This window comes from Halichoerus grypus, chromosome 3 (assembly GCF_964656455.1).
Source record: "Halichoerus grypus chromosome 3, mHalGry1.hap1.1, whole genome shotgun sequence".
In the NCBI taxonomy this organism is placed as follows: domain Eukaryota; kingdom Metazoa; phylum Chordata; class Mammalia; order Carnivora; family Phocidae; genus Halichoerus; species Halichoerus grypus.
This window is the reverse complement of record NC_135714.1, coordinates 3,379,410-3,399,374: the sequence shown is the minus strand read 5'-3', so window position 1 is coordinate 3,399,374 and position 19,965 is coordinate 3,379,410. Positions and strand designations below refer to the sequence as shown.

The following is a 19,965-nucleotide window of genomic DNA, read 5'->3' as shown; positions in this document are numbered from 1 at the left end:
CACATGCACACACATCCATATGCACACACACATACACCCATATGCACACACACCCCTACACACACGTCCCCATATGCACACGTACACACATATGCACACCCACACCTGCACACACACCCCTACACACACCCCTACACACACCCATATGCACACACACACTTGTACACACATGTACCCCTTTTCGCGCACATGTGCACACACACACATACACATACGCTCTTTAATGAAAATGGGATCGTGTAACATACTATCTTTAACATGCTTCTCGCAGGAACACGTTGGACACACTTCCCAGGGTAACACGTGCAGATCGGCACCACTCTGACAGCGCCCGCCCAGTCCTACGTGAGCCTGAGTATCAGTTACCCAGACAAGCCTTAGCTGTGGCGCGGGGACGCAATACTGATTAGACAGCCCTGTGGACAACAGTTGCGAGCACAGCTTTCTGGGCACCATCGCTGTGTAACCAGGCAGTCCCCGGGTGGCATGACAGTCCTCACCGAAGGCTCCCAGTTAACCTCCAAAAGTCTGCACCGGCCTGTGCCCCATGGCAGGGCTGAGAGGGCCGGCCCCACACCCTGACACCTGAGGACACCCCAGCCCCCAAGGGCACCCCAGCAATGACCCAGGCCCGGACCGTCCCACCAGCAGCTTCCCCACTCTCCCACTCACATAGATCACGCGGCTTGGAGACCCCGAGGTGCTGGAAGCAGGTACAGAAATGATGCTCTCGGAAGAGCTTCTGGTTTCCTGGAGAGGAGACAGGAGGAGAATGAAAGCAGAATATGTCGATGCCGGAAGTTTCCAGATGCAATTACCACAGGTCACACTCCAACAGAAATGCCAGTTATGAGACTTTTTTTTTTTTTGGCAGGTTGAAAGAATTCTTAAAATAAACACGCAGGCTTGAATGAGCCGCTGGAAAGCTGTAATCAGACCGACACAGCGGGTGACACGGGCTGCAAGCATGGCAGCCAGCGCTCTGCACGGCTGGAAACGCTCCGATGATCACCCGGCTTGCACGCACGGAAATCATCTGTGTTCCCGAGGACAAGAGCAAGTGATGCATTTTCAAGTGGTTCTGCGTGCTCTGGTAGCAAAGGCCATCCTTCTACCCAGAATGTTGCTGCTCAGAGGTGTTATTTTCCGCCTAGATTATGGGGGTGGGGGTGATTGCTCATTCTAGCAGCCCGGTCCTCCGCTGTCGGACTCCGCGGCCACCACATCTGTGACCTGCTCCTCGAACGTCCACCCCATCCTTCCTCTTTCCCCTATCACATCTCCTGCTTCGCCCCAGGGGATGGTTTCCCTGGCCCCTCCTCTGTCCCCTACATCGGGGCCGCCCATCCCTGCATGGACACCCTCATTCTCCAGCTCCCAACCCACTCTCTATGCCTGCGTCTCTCCCCACCTGTAGGGCGTGACCTGGCGGGTGCCCGCACCGCCTGATCCAGCCTCCACCCCTGCCTGGACCACCCACCGCCTGGCTTTCCCATGCCTCCCTAGCCAAGGACGCAGACCTGCCTCCCCACCCCGCGGACAGCTCCCCCTGGCTGCCTCCTCTCGGTGGCCCACGCCCACTGCAGGGGTGTCAGCAGCCTGGGAAGGGCCACGTCACAGACTGAATTATGTCTCCTGAAACTCATATGTTGAAGCCCTCACCCCTAGCACCCCAGAATGTGACCCTGTTTGGAGAGAGGACATTTAAAGATATAATTAAGGGAAGATGAGGTCACTAGGGTGGGTTCTGATCCAAGCTGGGAAAAGGGGATCAGGACACAGACACGCACAGAGGGACGCCCGCGTGAGGACACAGGGAGAGGGCAGCCGTCTACATGCCATGGAGAGGCCTCAGAAGGAACCAACCCTGCCCACACACTGAGCCAGGACCCTCAGCCTCCGGGACTGGGAGAGGATACATTTCTCCTAGTTGAGCGACCAGCCTGCAGCATGTTATGCGTGGGCCCAGGACACTATCACGGGCCGTGGAGCCCTCCCCTCCCAGCTAGAGGACCCCCAGCTCCTCCTTCACTCAGCAGGACAGCAGCGAGGACAGGACAACATCAGGAGCAGACGGGAGGCCTCTAAGGCCTGGGGAACCTGATTGCAGCCCTGGTTGTGCATCTGGGGAGGAAAGAGTAGACGGAAAGGGTGCGATGCTCGGGATCACCTCCTCACTCGCCCACGCATCAGTGCTGTCACGTGGGGCCTCCCACGCTCCCATTGACAGCCAGCTTCCTCCAGGACCAGGCATGGGGCCGCCCACTCCCCTCGGGGCCTGCCCTGCCTCCCAGGGCCCTGGCTGTGCCCCAGGGCTGGACGGGGTACTGACCCAGGGCTTCCGAGGGCCAGTGGGACACAGCCTGACCCCACTGTGCAGTCTTGAGTCCTCGGCCTCCCCCAGGCACAGCATCCCATACTGTTTGCAGAGAAGATCCTGAGACAGCTAACGGGTGTGGGTCTCTCCCTGGCCCTGTGTGCAGGTGGCCCATCTTGCCGGGCCCAAATGAGGTCCGTACACATTTTATACATTTGGAAAAAACCCTTTCAGTCTCTGCTTCCTTCTCTATAAAAGGGAAAAACCTCCCTAAAAGGCACTTGCCCTTTCTGAGGCTGCGACTAGAGCTATGACATGCTGGGGGCCGGGTGCCGGCAAATCATCTTTGCTGTTACTTCAGCTCAGCTTGGGCTCAGGACAGTCTGTAAAGCAGACTGACTCCGGGTGTTTTAAAGGAAGGGGTGCCTAAGCGGCGTGACCCAAGGACTGCCCCGTGCCCGAGGAGCACCTCCCGCCCAGGGGCGCCACCACCATGACCAGGGCACTTGGGCTGCCTCAGTGCCCCCGGGGGCTGGCTGTGCTCCAGCTCCTGCAAGGTGTCCCCAGCGGGCAGCCCCTCCCTCTGTGCCCTGTCCCCAGACGGGAGGGAGCCGAGTCCCGGGAGCTTCCTCCAGGGCCCAGAGACCCGGCTTCCTCTCACTTTCTATCTGGACTCCAAACGCCCAAAGGAGCCTCACAATTAATCAATACCCAGTTGTGTTCTCAGGGGCTTGTTCACACCCGCAGAGACAGACGGGGCCGGGCTGCTCGCCGAGCCCCAGCACCATCCCCAGCCTGGCCCGGACAGACACTGTCCTGTAACAGCGACTAGGGCACCTAGCGTTAAATGGAGAGGAGCGGGTGTTGGACCCCCTGCACCGTGTCAGTGTGACTTGTATGTGACCCCGTGAGAACCAGGTCGCCCGTCTCAGGCATCTCTGTGTTCCACCAGCTAGCCAGAAGGTGCTCAGCAGGAGCTCAGCGGCTAGCCGTGTGTGCAATGATCACACGACCCAACGACCAAGGATGCACCAGGTCCGCACCCTCAGCGGACACCCAGGAGCCATCCTTGTCCTGGGGAGTGGCCGTGCCCCCGGGGGATGCAGTCAGGGAGGACAGAGGGCCCTCCCTCTCCTAGCCTGTCCTGGGGGATCCCAGCGCTGGCCTGGCCTGCTGGAGAGGAACTCGGAGTCACGGACCGACCTGGTCCAATGGGTCCCGGAGCCTAGCAAGGAGGGGCACTTGTTAAATGACTGGTTATTGGTCAATTAATGGTGAGTTAGCTCTTGTCTGGATTACCAGGTAGCAGTAGATCCAGCTCCACCTGGGGGCCGCTTTCAGAGAGAGTTAGTGATGCCCGCACCACCTCTGCTGTGTTTCTCAGGGGCTGGCCTCGGCGAGCGGACCAGGGGCTGACCCGGGGCTGACCCAAGGCTGACCCAGAGCTGACCCGGGGCTGACCCGGAGCTGACCCGGAGCTGACCCAGAGCTGACCCAGGGCTGACCCGGGGCTGACCCAGAGCTGACCCAGGGCTGACCCAGGGCTGACCCGGAGCTGACCCGGAGCTGACCCGGGGCTGGCTGTTTCATGCTCCTTAACCGGCTTGCACAAAATGAACAGTACAGGAAAGTACAGCTCTGTTGTCCTGTCTCGCAGGCCAGGAGCAGCCAGTCCGGCCAGGAGAACTATCTGGAAGGGGACCCGTGTGCCAGCCCCGTCCGCTCACTGCCGGCCCCGCCCCGGGTCTGTTCTCACTTCTCCGAGACAGAGGAGGCTCTGAGGGGCCGGAAGGAGGGAGGGAGGGTGAAATGCGGGACAAGCAGGCATGACCGGGGCCTGGATCCTGTCCCAGGACACAGAGGGCAGGCCCTGTGCGCACCAGCCTCGGGCACGGCCCCAAGGAGGGAGCTCTTCTCAAGGGACGGCCTTGGCACCAGACGTTCGCGGGGCGTCTGCAGAAACACGGCCCAGGAAGCCAGGCCTGGCTGGGCAATGACCCTTTCCTCCTTCCCCGTCCGGCATTCAGACAACCTCCCTACCTCTGGGCCAGTGGCCGCGGTCATGGCGGGCTGACCTCTGGGCTGAGAGCAGAGGGGCCTGCTGCTGCCAGGCCTGGCCGGACCTGGGCTCCCTGCAGGCCCCGAGGCCAGCTCCACGGCCGGCTCCAGAATCCAGGGGCAGGGCTGGCCGTCCCGACCTGTCCTTGAGTGGGCCGGCCGCGGGCTGACTCCCCCTTTCTCACCCGGTCACTCTCAGGAGACGGGCCTGGAGGCTTCTCAGCACGTGGGCTCCCTCCAGGTCCCTCTGGCAGGCCTTCGGGTTGGGATTTGGGGAGGGGCCCACCGACAAAGGTCAGGACCCTGCGGTCACTTCTAGGTCAGGGATGCTGCCTGGCTCATCTCTGAGGCCTGGAGTAGCCCAGGGGCGGTTACAGAGGGGATCGGGAGCTATGTCAGCCATGGGAGACCAGGGTGCCCCTGCCACTTACCGTGACCCGAGTCGTGTACATGACCAACTGGGCGTTCCCTGCCCTCCACGAGCACACGAGCATGCCCACGCCTGCGAACGTATTACCACGTGCGACCACAGGGACTCCGAGCCTGATGTGCCTAAGGGGCCTGGGTGGTAGGTCACTCCCGGTGCCGTGGGTGGACTCCCTGGGATCTCAGGTGAGGAGGGCACGGGGGAGGGGGTCCGGGCACAGGTGGTGACAGAGGCGGGGTCAGGAGCAGACCGCGCGGCCTCCAGACCCGGGAACGGAGGGGGAGAAGGCTCTCCCTAGAGCCTCCAGAGCGAGCACAGCCCTGCCCCCCATCCTCACCTTCTGGCCTCCAGAGGGAAGGGAGATGTCTGTGGTTCTTTAAGCCACCAAATGTGTGGTCATTCGTCACAGCAGCCCCAGGGACAAATACAATCAACAGCTTCCTCCCGTAGTCTCCACGCTCTGCGTCCCTGGAGCTGGGAGGTCGGCTATCACGTGGATCTGCCCCCCAACCTCATGTTCGCACAGCTCCCCCTGCCCAGTGCTGGGCCTGGGACGGGCCTCACCCTGCACATGCTCAGTGCGAGCGCCCTGGGCCCCCTGGCAGTGGGGGCCCCCGGGGCCCAGGCAAGTGGCGGCAACTGTGGTCCTAGAGATGGAGGAGCAGGGGCAGGGGGAAGGCGGGGCAGCGCTCCCGGCCCCAGTCCCAGTGTTCTAGAACTTGGGCTACAGTTCTGCGAATTCAGCCGAACTGGTGGCAGGGGTCATCTGTGTGCCTGGGGAGCAGTGGGCCTGGCCACTGGATCCCCCCGAGGTCCACTCCCAGGCTGTGGGGCTTCCTGTGCCCCTCGCTTCCTTCTGCACGGCCTGAGAGGACGCTCGGGTGACGGAGGAGCAGACACAGGTGCGGCCGACCCCAGGGGGCAGGGGCCACACACCTGCCCTAGGGCGCCTCGCCCCTGCACTGCAGCTCCTGCCACTCCCTGTACCCCGGGGCTGGACCCCTGGGCCTCTAACCCTCAGGGCCCCTCCCTGTCTGCGCCCCCAGGCCCGCGGCTTGAGCAGCACCCAGCTGGCGGTCTGTGCCCACCAGGGCTAACACGGGGGCTCTCCAGGCCGAGCGCGCCTCCTCTCTGTGGGCGTCAAAGGGGACCCTCTGACCTGGATTAAACCAGAGGCCTTTGTAGACACTTGAGGACTCTGAGCAAAGCAACCGGCACCACTTGAGAAACAAGGTCACAGATGAAGGGCAGGGCCGGCCCTAGAGAGGAGCCCAGGGCGCAGTCCCCACCTTCGGGCCCAGCCCGGCGTCCACAGAAAGGGGTTGAGCAACAGCGTGAGGCTGTCGCGGGTGAGGGGAGGCCTGGGGGACACAGAGGAGGTGCCTCTTCTCCACGGAGCCCTCCTACCCCGGCCCAGTGCCCCCTGTGCTCGGGTCCCCGTAGCCACCAGACATGACGTGCACGTGTGCCCCCCCATGCCCAGAGCACGTGGGGGCAGGACTCCATCACCTCTGTGCCCTGGGCCAAGAGCAGGGCCTGCCACAGCCAGAGGCTTGGTGAGGTTGTGCTGAATGACTGAGGGTGAGCGTGAGAGATGCGTGGGAAGCGGGGGCTTCCAAACCCACCAGAAGCAATTTCTAAGGGAAATGGGGGATTGTCCCTCTGCTGGCTTCCTTCAGCGCAGGCCTATCGAGAGTTTGCCGCACTGGGTTGGGGCCCACCCATCTGCGGGGGCCGGTGTGGGGAGGGTCTCCTCCACCAGCCAACATCCCTGTGAAGCTCAGAGGCCCAAGTCTGTGGGGTCTCCCTCCAGCCCCACGAGAAATTCCCCAAACCTGCAAGTTCTGGGGATGGGACCAGCTTGGGCTTGCTGATAGGGCTGTGTCCACACTGTAGAGCTAAGGGTGAGGGGTCTGTCCGCCCTGCCCGGGGCCCTGCCTCCAGGACCGCCAAGTCTCAGCCTGCAGACTTAGCTCTGACCCCATTTCCTCCGGAGGCCGTTCCTGACCATGCGTCCTGCCTCCCCTCCTCCCGTCCACTGGCGTCCTCGGTCTCCCACCAACAGCCTTCGCTGCAAATTTGCTTGTGTAAGGGTCAATTTCTGTCTCTCCCTGGAACGTCAGTCCCGAGAGGACAAGGTCCGTGCCCACCTCCTTCCTCACCTGTGCCTGGCGCCCAGCTGGGCCTCTGAGCGGTAGAGAATTTGGCCTCGCCCAGAGAGAGGTCCGGCCTGCACCCTTGACCCTGGAAGGTGATCTGTGTCCACTGTCAGAGTGTCCGTTCAGGGAGGGGGTTAACCACACCCAAAAGTCTTAGGATGGGGCCCGGCCACACTGGAGACACCAACCGTGTGATCTGGGGTGGTCTAGGGTCATGCCACTGGACCTAGTGAAATCACTATGTCAATCAGTCAGTCAGTCAGTCAGTCAATGGAGCCCCAGTAAGATCTCTGGACACAGAGCTCCCCTGCTGGGCAATACTCCGGGCATGTGGTCCTACACAGACCGGCAGGTCCCCCGTCCAGTCTCCAGGGCAGAGGAGCAGCTCTGTGTCTGCCCCCCTCCCAGACCCTGTGCCACGTGCCTCTATCTTCGGCTCATTCCACATGTATCCCCTCCTGTAATAAACCCCAACCGTGACTATCATAGTTTTCAGGGAGTCTGTGAGTCCTTCCCATGAATGACTGAGACTGATCACAATTTGGGGCCCCTCAACCTTGCAGTTGGTGTCCCAAGTGTGGACGATCTGGGGACTGTTGGGAGACCCGCTCATGTCATAGCTGTCCCCAAGCTTTTGCAGCCCTCATGCCCTCTGGACCCATGGAGAGGTCTGCGGGCCAGGACAGGGAGGCCCCGAGACGCCCCGCCCCACCTCGCACCATCCTCAGCACCCCCAGGCCTCATGACACCTGGCCCGTGGCCTGGTGTGACCAGCCAGGGAGCCATCAGACGCGGGTGACGGCACACGGGCCCCGAAGAACACACCGGAGCAAGTAGTAAATTCCACCAACCTTGTTTTTGTCTTCAGTTCTGGCTGCTTGTCGGCACGCCGGGTGCCAGATGGAGGAACCTGCGGACAGATCCCCAAGAGGGAGGGCTGTGTTACTTCCCACGATGCAGACGCTGCGCAGGGAGTCAGAAGCGGGGAGCTGGTAGTCCACACGCGGACGCTCTGCTGGAGGGGATGCTGGGCCTGGGGCAAGCAGATGGCTGCCCGGCCCCAGGGGCTCATGGCCCAGTTTGGGGGGCCGGGGGTGTACAGTGAACGGGAAGCGCACCACTGTGAGCACTGGGGACACCCGGGGTGCCCAGAGGAGGCTTCTCGGAAGAGGGGTGTCAGGTGGCTTCTCGTTCAGAGGCGGGGGAGAGAGGATGGGCTGCCCATGGGTACGGGGGTAGCAGCCCGGCCCAACCACGGGCACGGCTGGGGCTGGGGCCAGAGCTGGGGTGGGAACCAGCCTCGGGAATGGGAATGAGGCTGGGGGGCAAGAGCTCTCGGCCGGGAGGCAGGAGGGGGAACCTCAGGTGGGAGCCGGGGTGTGGGGTGAAGAGCAGGGCCAGCCTGACTCTCTCACTGACTCCCTGGGTCCTGAGACCGATCCTGCCTCAGTTTCTTCAGCAGCCAGTGCGGCCCCACCACCCACGCCAACACCCAGCACCATCAAGGTAACAAGAGCACCACGGGCCCCACGTGCTCGCCCTTTCCTCATTCGAACTCAGGTTCTCCAGGTGTCAGATTCTCCCCATCTGCAAACAGGGCTGATAACGTTCCTCGCTCATCAGGCCAGTGGGAGAATCCGATGAGGTTAATCTGGGGTAATAACACACCGGAACGGTGCCTGGTGAGCCGTGGCATAGGCGTTCGCTGTATTACCGCCGTATGTCCAGTGCGGGTGGGCTCGGTGCGTGTCCGCCCTCCCTGCGCCCCAGCTTTCAGGGCCCGGAGCACCTGCTCTCCCTCCGGGGCCTCCCTGGATCTCAGCCTGGCCCCCTCGCCCCCTTGGCCGCCGCAGCTCTGTGTCTAGGTTCATACCCCATCAAGGAGGGGGCTGTGTCTGTTCCGTGCCCCTCCCTGCCGCCCAACAAGCCACACAGGGCCTGGCGCGTGAGAGGCACTTAAAAGTGTGTGTGAAGGAAAGAGCGACGTCCTATTTCTGGCTTGCAAAGGCTTCCAGGTCACATGAACTAATGGCCGGGGGGGCAACTTATTACTGCCTCGCTCTGGCAAAACGTCTGCATTAGCCTGGAGCTCCTGGGGAGACCACGACTGAGGGGGTGTGTGTGTGTGTGTGTGTGTGTGTAAAACATTCATTTTTGACAGCTATGATTACCAAAGTAATAGGTAAGTCACTGATATTCCTTATTAAAAATTAAAGACACCCAACAAAGTATAAATAAGAAAATTAAAACCGCCTATAACCCCTGAGCCCCTCTGCTCGGGCAGCTCTTTAGCGTTCCCGTGCGTTTTTCAGAGAATGCGGATAACGTTGTACATAGTCTTATGTCCTACGATTTTTGTTTAAAGTGTCTAGAATGTTTCCCCACGTAATTAAATATCAGAAGCATAACCGTGAGGGCCGTGCAACATCCCACATGGAGAGGAGGATTTATCCGTCCCTCGCCCGCTGGTTGCAGTGTTTTATCTCTAAAGTCACGTTGTTGGGGGGCTTCCGTGGCACGCCAGTTCCAGCACACCCCTGCATTCACTTAGGGACTTCCTAGAAATGGAGTCGTGTGGACATTAAGGCTCCTGATGCATTCTGACGATTTCCCAGTTTTGCCACACCAGCCAGGTAAGAGGCCCATTTCCTTGATTCCTCACAATGGGGACGCGACCCTCCTTTCAGTCCTTGTCAACCCAATGGGGGAAAGTAGTATCTAATTATTCTTTTCATCTGGGTCTCCCTGATCATTACTGAGCATCAACAGCCCCTCCCCTGTATTTACTGGAAAGGTGTGCCCCATGGTAGGTGGTGCTGGTGGTGGCAGGGAGGGGGTGGGCTGCCCCGTCCTCCTCGAAGGCTGAGAGGCTCACTGGGACCCCTGCTTTTCAGAGCTTCGACTGTACGGGATTCACCTGTCAGCACCTTCCTGGAGCCCCAACATCCAGGTGGACCAGGCAGAGGGTCTCAGGGTGTCCAGGCTGGGCGGGGGCCAGACCCCCCCCAAAGAGGCCCTGGCCGGTGCTCCAACCCGGGTCCACCCCTTGTCACACCGACTGGGAAATTTGAGGCTGGGAGAGGGGATGGGACTGGCTTCCATATCCCACAGAAAGTCATGGCAGGACTCGCTTTAGAAACGGGGTGCCAGCCACAGCCCAGAGCCATGAAGAGCGCCTTTATTCCCTGAGACTGGGTCCCTCTTGATGGTGAGCTCCTGTCCCCATGCTGCGGTCCCAGCCCATTGTGCTGGGCATCAGAAAGGCCTGAAAGCACTATTTACGGTGGGGGTGATGCTGGAGGGGGCCCCCTCCCACCCAGACGTCCCAGCAGCAGCGGGGGGGCGCAAAGGACCCCTTTCATGGGCTCTCAAGCAGAGACTCAAGGAACAAGAGGGGACACCGGGGACAAGGCCAGCCTAGCGACGTCACCCCACGAGGCTGGGCTCAGAAAGGCAGGCCTGTGTGACACACAGCCCCAAGACGACCGGCCCATGAGGTCATGAAACAGCCTGTGTGTGGCTCTCCCATCCGCCCAGCCCTGCTCGGCCTGCCTCCGGGGTCACTGGACACAGACGGATCATTGAATAGAAACAGTGGCTGCAGAGATGGGGTCTCCAGACCCAACCCATCGTCTTGGGGAGGGGCCGAGCAGCCCCGGGCCGTCACCATGTCCCGTTTCTCTGCCTCCCACACGTTGCCACTGGGCTGGGTGGGGGGCTTCCCGGCTAGAGAGGTGACACAGGCCACCCACCAGTTCCCACCCAGGACGGGGCACGGGCCCAGGGCATGTTCCTGTCTTGCCCTAGGGGATGGGGCAACGCGGTTTTGTCCTTACCTTGAAGATACATCTCCTCGCCTTCCGCAAACATCCGGCCGCACCGGACGCATAGCGCACACAGTGGGTGGTAGTGTTTTTCTCCTGCCTGTAAAGACAACGAAACAGAGGTGTTTCTACCGAAGCTAAAGGGGCCACGGAAGCAGCCACACTTGGCTGGGGGGACAGTGTGCCCACATGAGGGGTCCTCAGAAGATGCTGCGTGTGTGCTATGTCCCATATCCATCGGGGTCTCAGGACGGCACCCGAGAGAGCCTGGGTCTACTGGGTGCTCCTGGGCTGTCCAGGGCACTGGGTGTGGAAGCAGGCCACATGCACTGGGGCCACGTGCACCAGGGGCCACATCTGGGAGCAGAGACCCAGCTGCACCACCCGACCTCCAGGCGAGCAGGGGTGTCACCCAGCTCCTCCGGCTCAGTGGCTGATGGATCTGCCTCCCTCATGGGGCAGGGGGGCCAGGTCCTGTCCGTCTCTGTACCGGAGTTGGGGGGGGCAGCGGGAGAGGGCAGAGGGGAGGCCGAAGCTAACGTGACTCTCCAGGTGGAGGCACCGGAGGTGTGGGCTGTCTTACGCATCTCCCTATTGCTCAAATTTCTCAATTAGCATTTACTGTTTTTATAATCCTTAGCATCCATTAAATTAAATGCAAAGATTAATACAGACATAATGTCAACTAATCACATTGGCTGGCGTGGCGTAGTTCTGGATGGCACAGAAGAATCGCCCCAAACTATCGTACTCAGCACCCCTCCATGGTAATATCGTTAGCGTTGGGGTAAGGCGGGCGGCAGCCGGCTGGCAGCCGTGGTGCTAATACCACGTTTCAGTCTTCCCTGACGTGGGAAGGTCCGATGACCGCTTCCTGAATGTGAGTTAGTAACAGCACTTCCGCGGATGAGCACGGGAGGGGCTCAAATGCACACACGCATCTCACTCTCCTCCCTCACCACCGAGCCGTCGGAGAACCCCTGCCCCAAGCTGACCCCTGTGGCAGGGAGGAGGGATCCCGAACACGCTCCTCTCCCGCGTGATGTGCCCCGTGGCACGGCCCACTGATGCATCCAGGCGAAGGGATTCTTCCCGGGGAGCGTGGGGATGCTGCATCCATTGTCCTCCCACCTGCTCTGGAGCCTCCTCCCGATCCCTCCGCTGGGAGCACCTTCCCCCGCTCCACCTGCCCGGGCCCTCCCTGTTCTTTATCGCAGCTCAAATGCCGCCTCCTCCTGAAAGCCTCCCCCGCACACATCCCTGGTCTGGGCTCCTGCTGGTTTCTTCTTCCCCACTAGACAGGGAGCCCCTCGGGGGCCACGCCTACCCAGGGCCACTTCAGGAACCGCTAGTTGGCGGGTCCTCTCCGAGTAGAGGGTCACAGGGCAGCGCGGGCCCAGGCAGAATGAGGGCGAAGCAGTCATTTCGGTGATTTTAAACATTGTGACCTCTGACCTGTCCTCGTGCCCGCATCACCCAGGCCCCCTTCCCACTGGTGGGGAACAACCCCCATGATCTCAAACAGCAGGAGTTCTGCAACACCCACTGAAGGAGATAGACCCTGGCATCTACACGGAGCATCTACACCTGAGTAGGAGGAGAGAGAAAACCGTGGGGACGGTTTCTAAGACGACAGGCTTGAAACCCCAACCGCACGGATGAGAATTAACACAGAGTGGAGAGGCAGCCCCGGGCCGCTGTGAGGGGCTGGCCCTGCATACACAGTCTTCGGCCTTCGGGGACGCACTCCCACCCAGACCTGGCAAACGTCCTCAACCCCCCAAAATAACAGCAACTCCACCACCGTTTCCATAGCTCGAGCCGAGGCCCTTTCACATGCTACCTTGTCTTCACTCTCCAGAAGCCCTATGAGCTACATTATTATCCTCATTTTCCACATGGTGCACAGAGAGGTGGAGGGAGCTGAGAAAGGTCACACAGCACAGAGCTGGTGGAGCAGGACTGGAGCCCAGGAGCGTGGCCCTTTGTGGCCTCCCAGCCCCCAGCCTGGCGGTCCCAGCTCTCGGGTGCTGACCCCAGCGTCACCTGCTCCCCAGTCCCTGCCCTGGACAGTCCACAGGGAAACCCTGAGACACCCAGGAGGGAGGAAAGAGGCAGACACTGGAGAGCACAGATTACATTCACATGAAGTGCAGAACCAGGCCGATGAGTCTCCTTTATTAGAGTCAGGGAGGCGGCCGCCCTGGGGTTCCCGGGGGCTGGGCACGTTCTCCTTCTTGATCGGGGTGCTTGTTACACAGATGTGTCCGGTTTATGGACACCGATCAAGCTGTAGGATTCGTGTAGGATTCTGTGTGTGTGACACGTCAGCAAGACCCACAAGGTGGATTGATGACTGAAATTAAGAGCTAAAACTACAAATCTCTTAGGAGAAAACAGGGGTGCATCTTCACCCCAGGTTTGGGAGTACCTTCTTGGATTGGGCACCAAAAGCATGAATAGCAATAACAAAATAGGTATGTTTTTTCTCACAAATATCAAACTATTGTGCATCTGAGGACATGGTCGAGAAAGTGGAAAGACAGCCTGTGGAATGGGAGGACAGCTCAATGACAAAGAGACAAACAGTCCACTTAGAAAGTGGGCAAAGAGCTCGAATAGACATTTTTCCAAAGAAGACACACAAGTGGCCGAGGAGCACATGCCAGATGCTGGATGTCACCGTCACGGAGGAAGGGTAAGTTCAAACTGCCACGAGACGCCACTCCATGCCCATTAGGGTGGCCGTAATTGAAGTGAGACCCAAGGGACAGTGCGTGTCGGCGAGGATGTGGGGAGAGCGGGGCGCCTGTGCACCTGCTGGGGGGAATGTGCGTGTGGCTGCCGGCGCCTCAAAAAGAGACGCAGAGTTACCACTGGACCCGGTGGTTCCACTCCTGGGTTGGAACAGAATGGAGGCGAGAGCACAGCAAAAACACAGGTCTGCACAATTTGGACGCGAGTGTCCACGGCGGCCATTTTCACAGCGGCTCCAGGGTGCAAACGGCCCCAAATGGCCCCCGGGGGGCAAGCAGATAAACAAACTGTGGTCCAGCCACACAGTGGAATATCCTTCAGCCTTAGAAAGGACTGGAGTCCTGACACATGCAGCCCCGAGATGTCCTATGAGGACGTCGGTGTCCTGTAAGACAGGACACCAGAGTTCTGTCTCCACCATGTGAGGGCACAGGGAGAAGGTGGCTGTCTGCAGTGCGGGCAGCGGGCCCTCCCCAGGAACCAATGGACGGCAGACTTGCTGCCCCCAGCACGGACAGGAACGCTGCCTGGGGTTTCAGCACCCAGGGCCCAGAATGGCTGCAGCAGCTCCGGCAGACTAAGACCCACTATAGAGTCCAAAGTCAAAGCGCCCTGGCTCCTTGTATTGGGCCCCACAGTATCTCCTGTCCTCTCCCCCGGTGGCCACGGTGACCGGATGTTCCACGTCATCCTGAGGCTGCTGCAGCCCCTGCCCTTTCAGAACCTCTCCTCCCCATTCCCGTGCACTACGGGCCGGGAGCGTCAGCACCTGGGGTGTGGTCTGTGCAACCACCCAGCCCCCAGCTGGGCAGATGGCCCAGCCCTGCGCCAGGTGGGTCTCAAGATGGCTCGGATTTCTGAAGAATATTAAAAGCTCATGAGCTTCTGCAGTGCGTGGTTTTAAAGTGACGTGTGTGCCTCCGACAAGTGGCTGTCATCTTGAATAAGACAGAACAAGGCTCATGAGGAACGCAGGAAGGCGGGCTCCAGGGGCCTAGAACAAGCGCAGCTCCTTACTCAGGACCAAGTCAGCGCAGGGGACTGGAGCATGTCCCACCACCGACACGAGGGCACAGCCAGCCCCGGGGACTCGGGCAGTGTCTCTGGGCTCCAGAAGCTCCCGCCCCGCACCCGGCCGTGGGCAGCACAGAGGGATAGGCCCCGCACATGGGAGGCAGGCGTCCCCTCACCCCTGGCCCCTTCTGCTCCCTGGACAACAGGCTGCGCCCCCGCGGCCCTCTGTGTGCTCCCCTGGATGCCAGGCTGCGGAGGGCCGCCCGTGCCACTCCCGGGCCTCCACCGGCCCGAGGCACAGCTCCAGTGTCCTTGTGGAGTGGCCAGAACGGACTGCAGGTCGAAAAGACCTCATCACCAGCATGCGCCGAGATGATGAAATGTACCGTGAAGCTAATGAAAGCCTTCAGCGGAGTGTCTGGCAGCCGCGCAGACTTCCCGGATCGGCTCCGCGACCTACGACCCCCCAGGAGCTACGTCCCCCCGGGAGAAGAGCCCAGCTCCTCACCATGCAGGGCCCTGCAGGCGAAGCCCTGTGTGATCGGCAGCCCCCTCTCCAGAGCCCCTGACCTCACCCCTGCCACTGTCCCCCCATCGCTGACCCCACGTGTTCCCTCTCGGCTCGGGGTCTCTGATTTCTAACTGCTAACAGTAGTTAGTCTGGGTGGTGGTGTTTATTATGGATGATTTTTCCGTTTATTTTATGATAAACAGGTATTGCTTCTGAATATGTTTTTTTAAGTAAACACATTCATCAAATTACAAAAAGAGAGGGAGAAGTGGGGCCTTGGGAAGCTGACTTGGTTTCCGTCCTGAGGAAATGGTTTTATTTCTTTGGAACATATTTTCTCCCATTGATACAAGTCATACCTGCTTAGGAGGGTAAAATGGAGCATGCCAAAGGAAGACGGGGAAAGCAAGTAACGGATGTCCTGTAGCCCCAGGGGATGGTTTATTTGAAATGGAGAAATGTTTAGGGGCTGCCTGACCCAGGGCGGGAGCTGCCTGCGAGGCCCCCCTCCCACCAGGGCTCCTGGGCGGTGGGGGGGGGCAGTGCAGGCTGGCAGCCCAGCCGCCACCAGCCTGGGACAGGGGACACAGGGAGTGTTCGGAGGGTCTGTAGGTGAGTGGTGGGTTAAGGAAGAGAGAAGGGAAGGCGGGCAGGGGGAGGGAGAGAGGGAAGGAGGAATTAATTAGTGGTCCCAGAGGGACCCTGGGCTTCTCGTTACCATGGAGACAGGCGGGCTGCACCATGCAGGTGGGGCTCAGAGAGCAGCACCAGCACCGCAAGGGTTAAGGAGGGCAGGGCCCACCCCCGCCCCCGCAACTCCCACCTGTGCAGGGAAGCACTCCAGCCAGCAGAGAACAGGGCAGGGGTGGGGCGAGGGCGAGGACTGAGCCAGGGACTCCCCTCGCCCCCCTCACTCAGCCCCCCCTTATGGAACTCTGGGTCTAGTTGGTCTGGTCACACCGCTGTCCCCGCAGACAGTCCCGTAGCCACCTCTTAGCTCTCTCCGTGGGGGATTCCAGCCATGCAGAGGACCGCCCCAGGCCCCCCACCTCTGCCCCCACACCCCAGCCCTCCCCACACCCCCAGCCTTCCGTCCATCTCAGCAATAGGGTGGGGGCAGACAGCCCCTCCCACGTCCCCCCCAGACCCACGAGGCTCCTTCACCTGCTCCCCAGCATGGAGCAGCCTCCCCGAGACAGACACCCCGAGACACGCAGGATCGGGGAAGACACCGGGAAGACGATGCTACATATTTAGGAGTAACTAAGGAAGGGGGAGGGAAGGCCCCACGGTCGCCCCGGGATGCACATTTCACAGGGGGACGGGCAGGCGTTCTGGAGCCCGGCGTCAAGATGGCACTGTGCCCGCCGCACACAGACGCCGCACAGATTGCTGGCTCCTGCTGTCGGGGAAGGGGGCCTGGGCTGCTCCCCTGCTCGGGCTCTGAGGACAGGAAAGCTCGGAGGGGGACGGGCATCTGGTGGGGACAAAGCGGGGGGGGGTGACAGGTGCCCCAGGGAGTCTCACCTGGCTGATCTGTCCCAGCTCCCCGCAAGCCCACCCACCTGCAATCCCGCATGGCTCCTGCAGCCTCCCCCTCAGCCCTCCGAAGCGCCTGGCCAGGCCTCCTACCTGCACGGGGTCCTCGCAACACAGCCCAGTCCGATCGGCCAGCCCCCACAGCCCCTCTCCAGGGCCTGCTCCCCAGGCAGGTCGGCTGGAACGGGCAATGTGACTGTGAGGACGGGCACGCTCAGCCTTCAGCCAGAGGTCTGGATCCTGTTCCTTCTTTTTCAGATCCTGCCACCTACTGCCACTGAGAGCCCACTGCCCGCCCAGCGGGGCGCCGGCACGCCCGGGGCCAAGTTCAGGTGGTGGCGGGGGGGGGGGGGGGGGGGGGCGGCGGCTCCCCGCCTGCGGAATCGGGCTCGTCTCTGCCCGCCTGCAGCTGCCGCCTGGCAAAGGAGGATGCTCAGAGCTTTGCAGAGCCCGCCGCCGACTCAGCCACGCCAGGGAACTCGCAAAAACAAAAGCATTAATCTTCCCTGGGAGGCCTTTATCCCCCACCACTGACAAGGAGGAAAATCCAGACCTGTTTTTCTCCTGTTCTTCGTAACTAAGACGGTCCCTTCCTGACGATAAACTGGAGTGCACTGGAGGTGCTCCGTTCGCAGACACCGAACCCCCACATTCTATATTTGGCCCAGCATTAAATACCAAGGACACACAGTGCACATGGGGTCACCCATCCAGGGGAGGCCCGCTGATTACCTGGTGATAATAAGGAAGCCCCTAACCCCCAGTGTTTACCACGGGGCCAGCACTGAGCTGGGGGACACTTCACAGACCATGTCTCATTCAATCCCTGAGGTACTGGAATGTTCTCTTGCTCAGCACAGAGCTTGCTGAGGGCAGGCAGCAAGGTTGGGGTCAGGTCTCCACCCCCGCCCCCCAGGGTGCAGGGGCCGATGCCGGAGGGTGCCAGGAAGCAGGTCAGGCTAGGTCCACACACCTGCAACAACAGCTCAGCCCACCTGAGCCTCAGATGCACCCCACTCTCGGCCATCACATGCGGCACGGTGCTAAAACAACACGCAAACCGGCGTCTACACCCGGGGAGAGGCTGCACCGTGGGGAAGGAACAGGAGCCAGGAGCCCGGGGAGCCCGGGTTCAAGTCTAGTTCTGCCACCTGCTCGGGGTGGCCGATGGTCCAGCACACATGTGTGGGAGCCCAGGAGAGAGTAGAAGGTCTGACGGGGAACAGAGACACGTGGTTTGAACCATTGGCAGTGGGGCAGGCGGGTCCCTGTCACTAATATTTATAGCGCCATGGCGTCCTGGAAGAGGGTCATAGTCTGCGTCCACATATTCAGAGGATGTGGGTATCAATATTACGTCACCACCCAAGACGATACATACAAGACGCCCGCAGACTAACTTGGTCGTGTGACCATAAGCGCAGATGGAGCTGACGACCATGAAGACCCCAGCCCATGAAGACCCCAGCCCCATGTGAGCAGGCAGCACGTGGGAAGTAGCTAATGAAGGCGCTGGGGTCCACTCAACCATCAGAGGGACCGGCATCAAGGGACAGAAGGAAGTCACGAGAGCGAGTGAGGACCCACGTTCTCAGCTGCAGACCGGCTCGGATTTCATAAAGACTACACTCCCCGGGGGGGGCGGGGGCCCCGCACTCTCCACCTATATGAGCTATGTTCCAATACAGCTGCTTAACAAAAAGGCCTAACGTACCCAAAACACACAAAAAAACAAAAACAGGGGAACCTGCTAACTAGGAAATGCGAACTGGACAAACTCAGAATATAATGTTGTACCAACGGTTTGGTCTCAACTAGAATTACGTGGAGACAGAAAAAACTGGAAGGAAACCAGCCAGAGTTCAGCTACCTATGATCGCATTATCTGTGATCTCCCCCCCTCCGATTTGTGCTCTGTACACTCTCCACAGACCATGAGTGTGTAGTCACACCCCCCCTCAGGCCCCTCTGCAGAGCCTGGGCCCTCCCACTGGGCGCTGGCCTGAGGGGGGGTTCCCACCCTGGGAATGAGGGGAGAGGCGGCCCTGCCCTGGGGGGTGGGTGGGGCACCCCCCTCCCCTTTGCACTCCTGGGGTGGAGGGGCAAAAGAGCCCTAAGAGGGAAAGTGGGTGGGGCTGAGGCCCTGGAGCAACTCTGTCCCTGCTGCTCGGAGGGACATCAAGTGTAATTTCGAGAAAAGCAAACCAGCGCTCAATGTACAATTCTGCCGCGGCACCGGGGACGACGATTATGTGCCAGGCACTAGGTGTGAGTGCAGGCAGGGCAGGAATCCTTGGGGATTTGAAGGGCACCCCCACGCATCCCACTGTCCCCAGCCTCCAGCCTCTGGCCACCAGCACCAGCCTCCAGCCTCGGCAGCAGCCCCACACTCTTTAAAATGCCAATATGACCCAGGCATTCCCTGGCTCAGAAGCCTTTGTCAGTGTCACTGCCAGGTGGGGGCCCGACAGCCTCATCCCCCAACCTACCCTCCCAAACCCAGAGGCCCCTCTGTGACCTGGTGGGAAAGGCTCCCAAGTCCCTTACCAGGGTCAGGGCCCCCTCTCGATTCCCTGAGGTCCTCTGTCACCTGTGCCTTCCCGGGGACATGGGCAGGCCCCAGCACAGAGCCAAGGAAGGGCTGAAGAATGGGGAGAGGAATGGACTGGGTCTGACAACCCGGTGGGTGGGGTGTGGTCATCCCATGGTGTTTATCTTACTGAGCAACTGTACCAAAGTGCATGCTACATGTGTTTTTCATAGAGACAGAGCCATGAAACTCCCACCCCCCAGAAAGCCCGCCTACCCCATGACTGCTGTGTGACTGGGCATGCCAGGCGACCACTCTGGGCCTCCTTTGGGCACATGGTCCTGCCTCCTGGGCTCACTTTCACTCCTCCAGGCCTCAGACCTCCATCTAGACATGGGAGGGCTGGACCCAGGATTTCAACCCCCATCTCTCCAACTCTATCAGCTTATAGAGGGCACGGGAGAGACAGTGTCCAGGGAAGGCTTCCTGGAGGAGGTGGTCCTCACCGAGCAGGTCCTGGAAGGCTGAGGAAGCTGTCCCCCGGCAGAGCTGGGAGGAAGGGGGAGGCAAAGACTCAGGGGCACTAATTCTTGCACAAACGCACACGAACGTCAGACACCCCCAGAGGCCTGGGAGCAGGACCTGGCCCAGAGGGCGCCCAGCGGCCCACTCACCTCCAGCACGTGCCCCGTGATGTACTTCTCACAGCCGTCACAGCGGATGCCGAACTTGGTGTGGTAGTCGGCCTCGCAGTAGGGCAGCCCGTCCCTGCAACGAGACAGGCCGTCAGGATGCGCACGGGGTTCCCCTGGGGGCCCAGCGGCTGAGC

General features: G+C 60.7%; 1 protein-coding gene across 18 annotated transcripts in view; it reads right to left on the bottom strand.

Moving 5' to 3' along the window:
- Positions 1–19,965, bottom strand: part of ABLIM2 (actin binding LIM protein family member 2) — a 147,115-nt gene that overhangs the window by 59,830 nt on the left and 67,320 nt on the right. For all 18 annotated transcript variants that reach the window (XR_013446236.1, XR_013446235.1, XR_013446240.1 and 15 more), the window contains exons 6-9: positions 19,811–19,904; positions 10,798–10,885; positions 7,813–7,871; positions 673–750 (exon numbers count right to left, since the gene is read on the bottom strand). Coding sequence is in view for 2 of the 18 variants with exons in the window: in XM_078068341.1 (XP_077924467.1) it covers positions 673–750; positions 7,813–7,871; positions 10,798–10,885; positions 19,811–19,904 (319 nt within the window). In the remaining 16 variants the exon portion in view is untranslated. The remainder of the gene's footprint in view (positions 1–672; positions 751–7,812; positions 7,872–10,797; positions 10,886–19,810; positions 19,905–19,965) is intronic.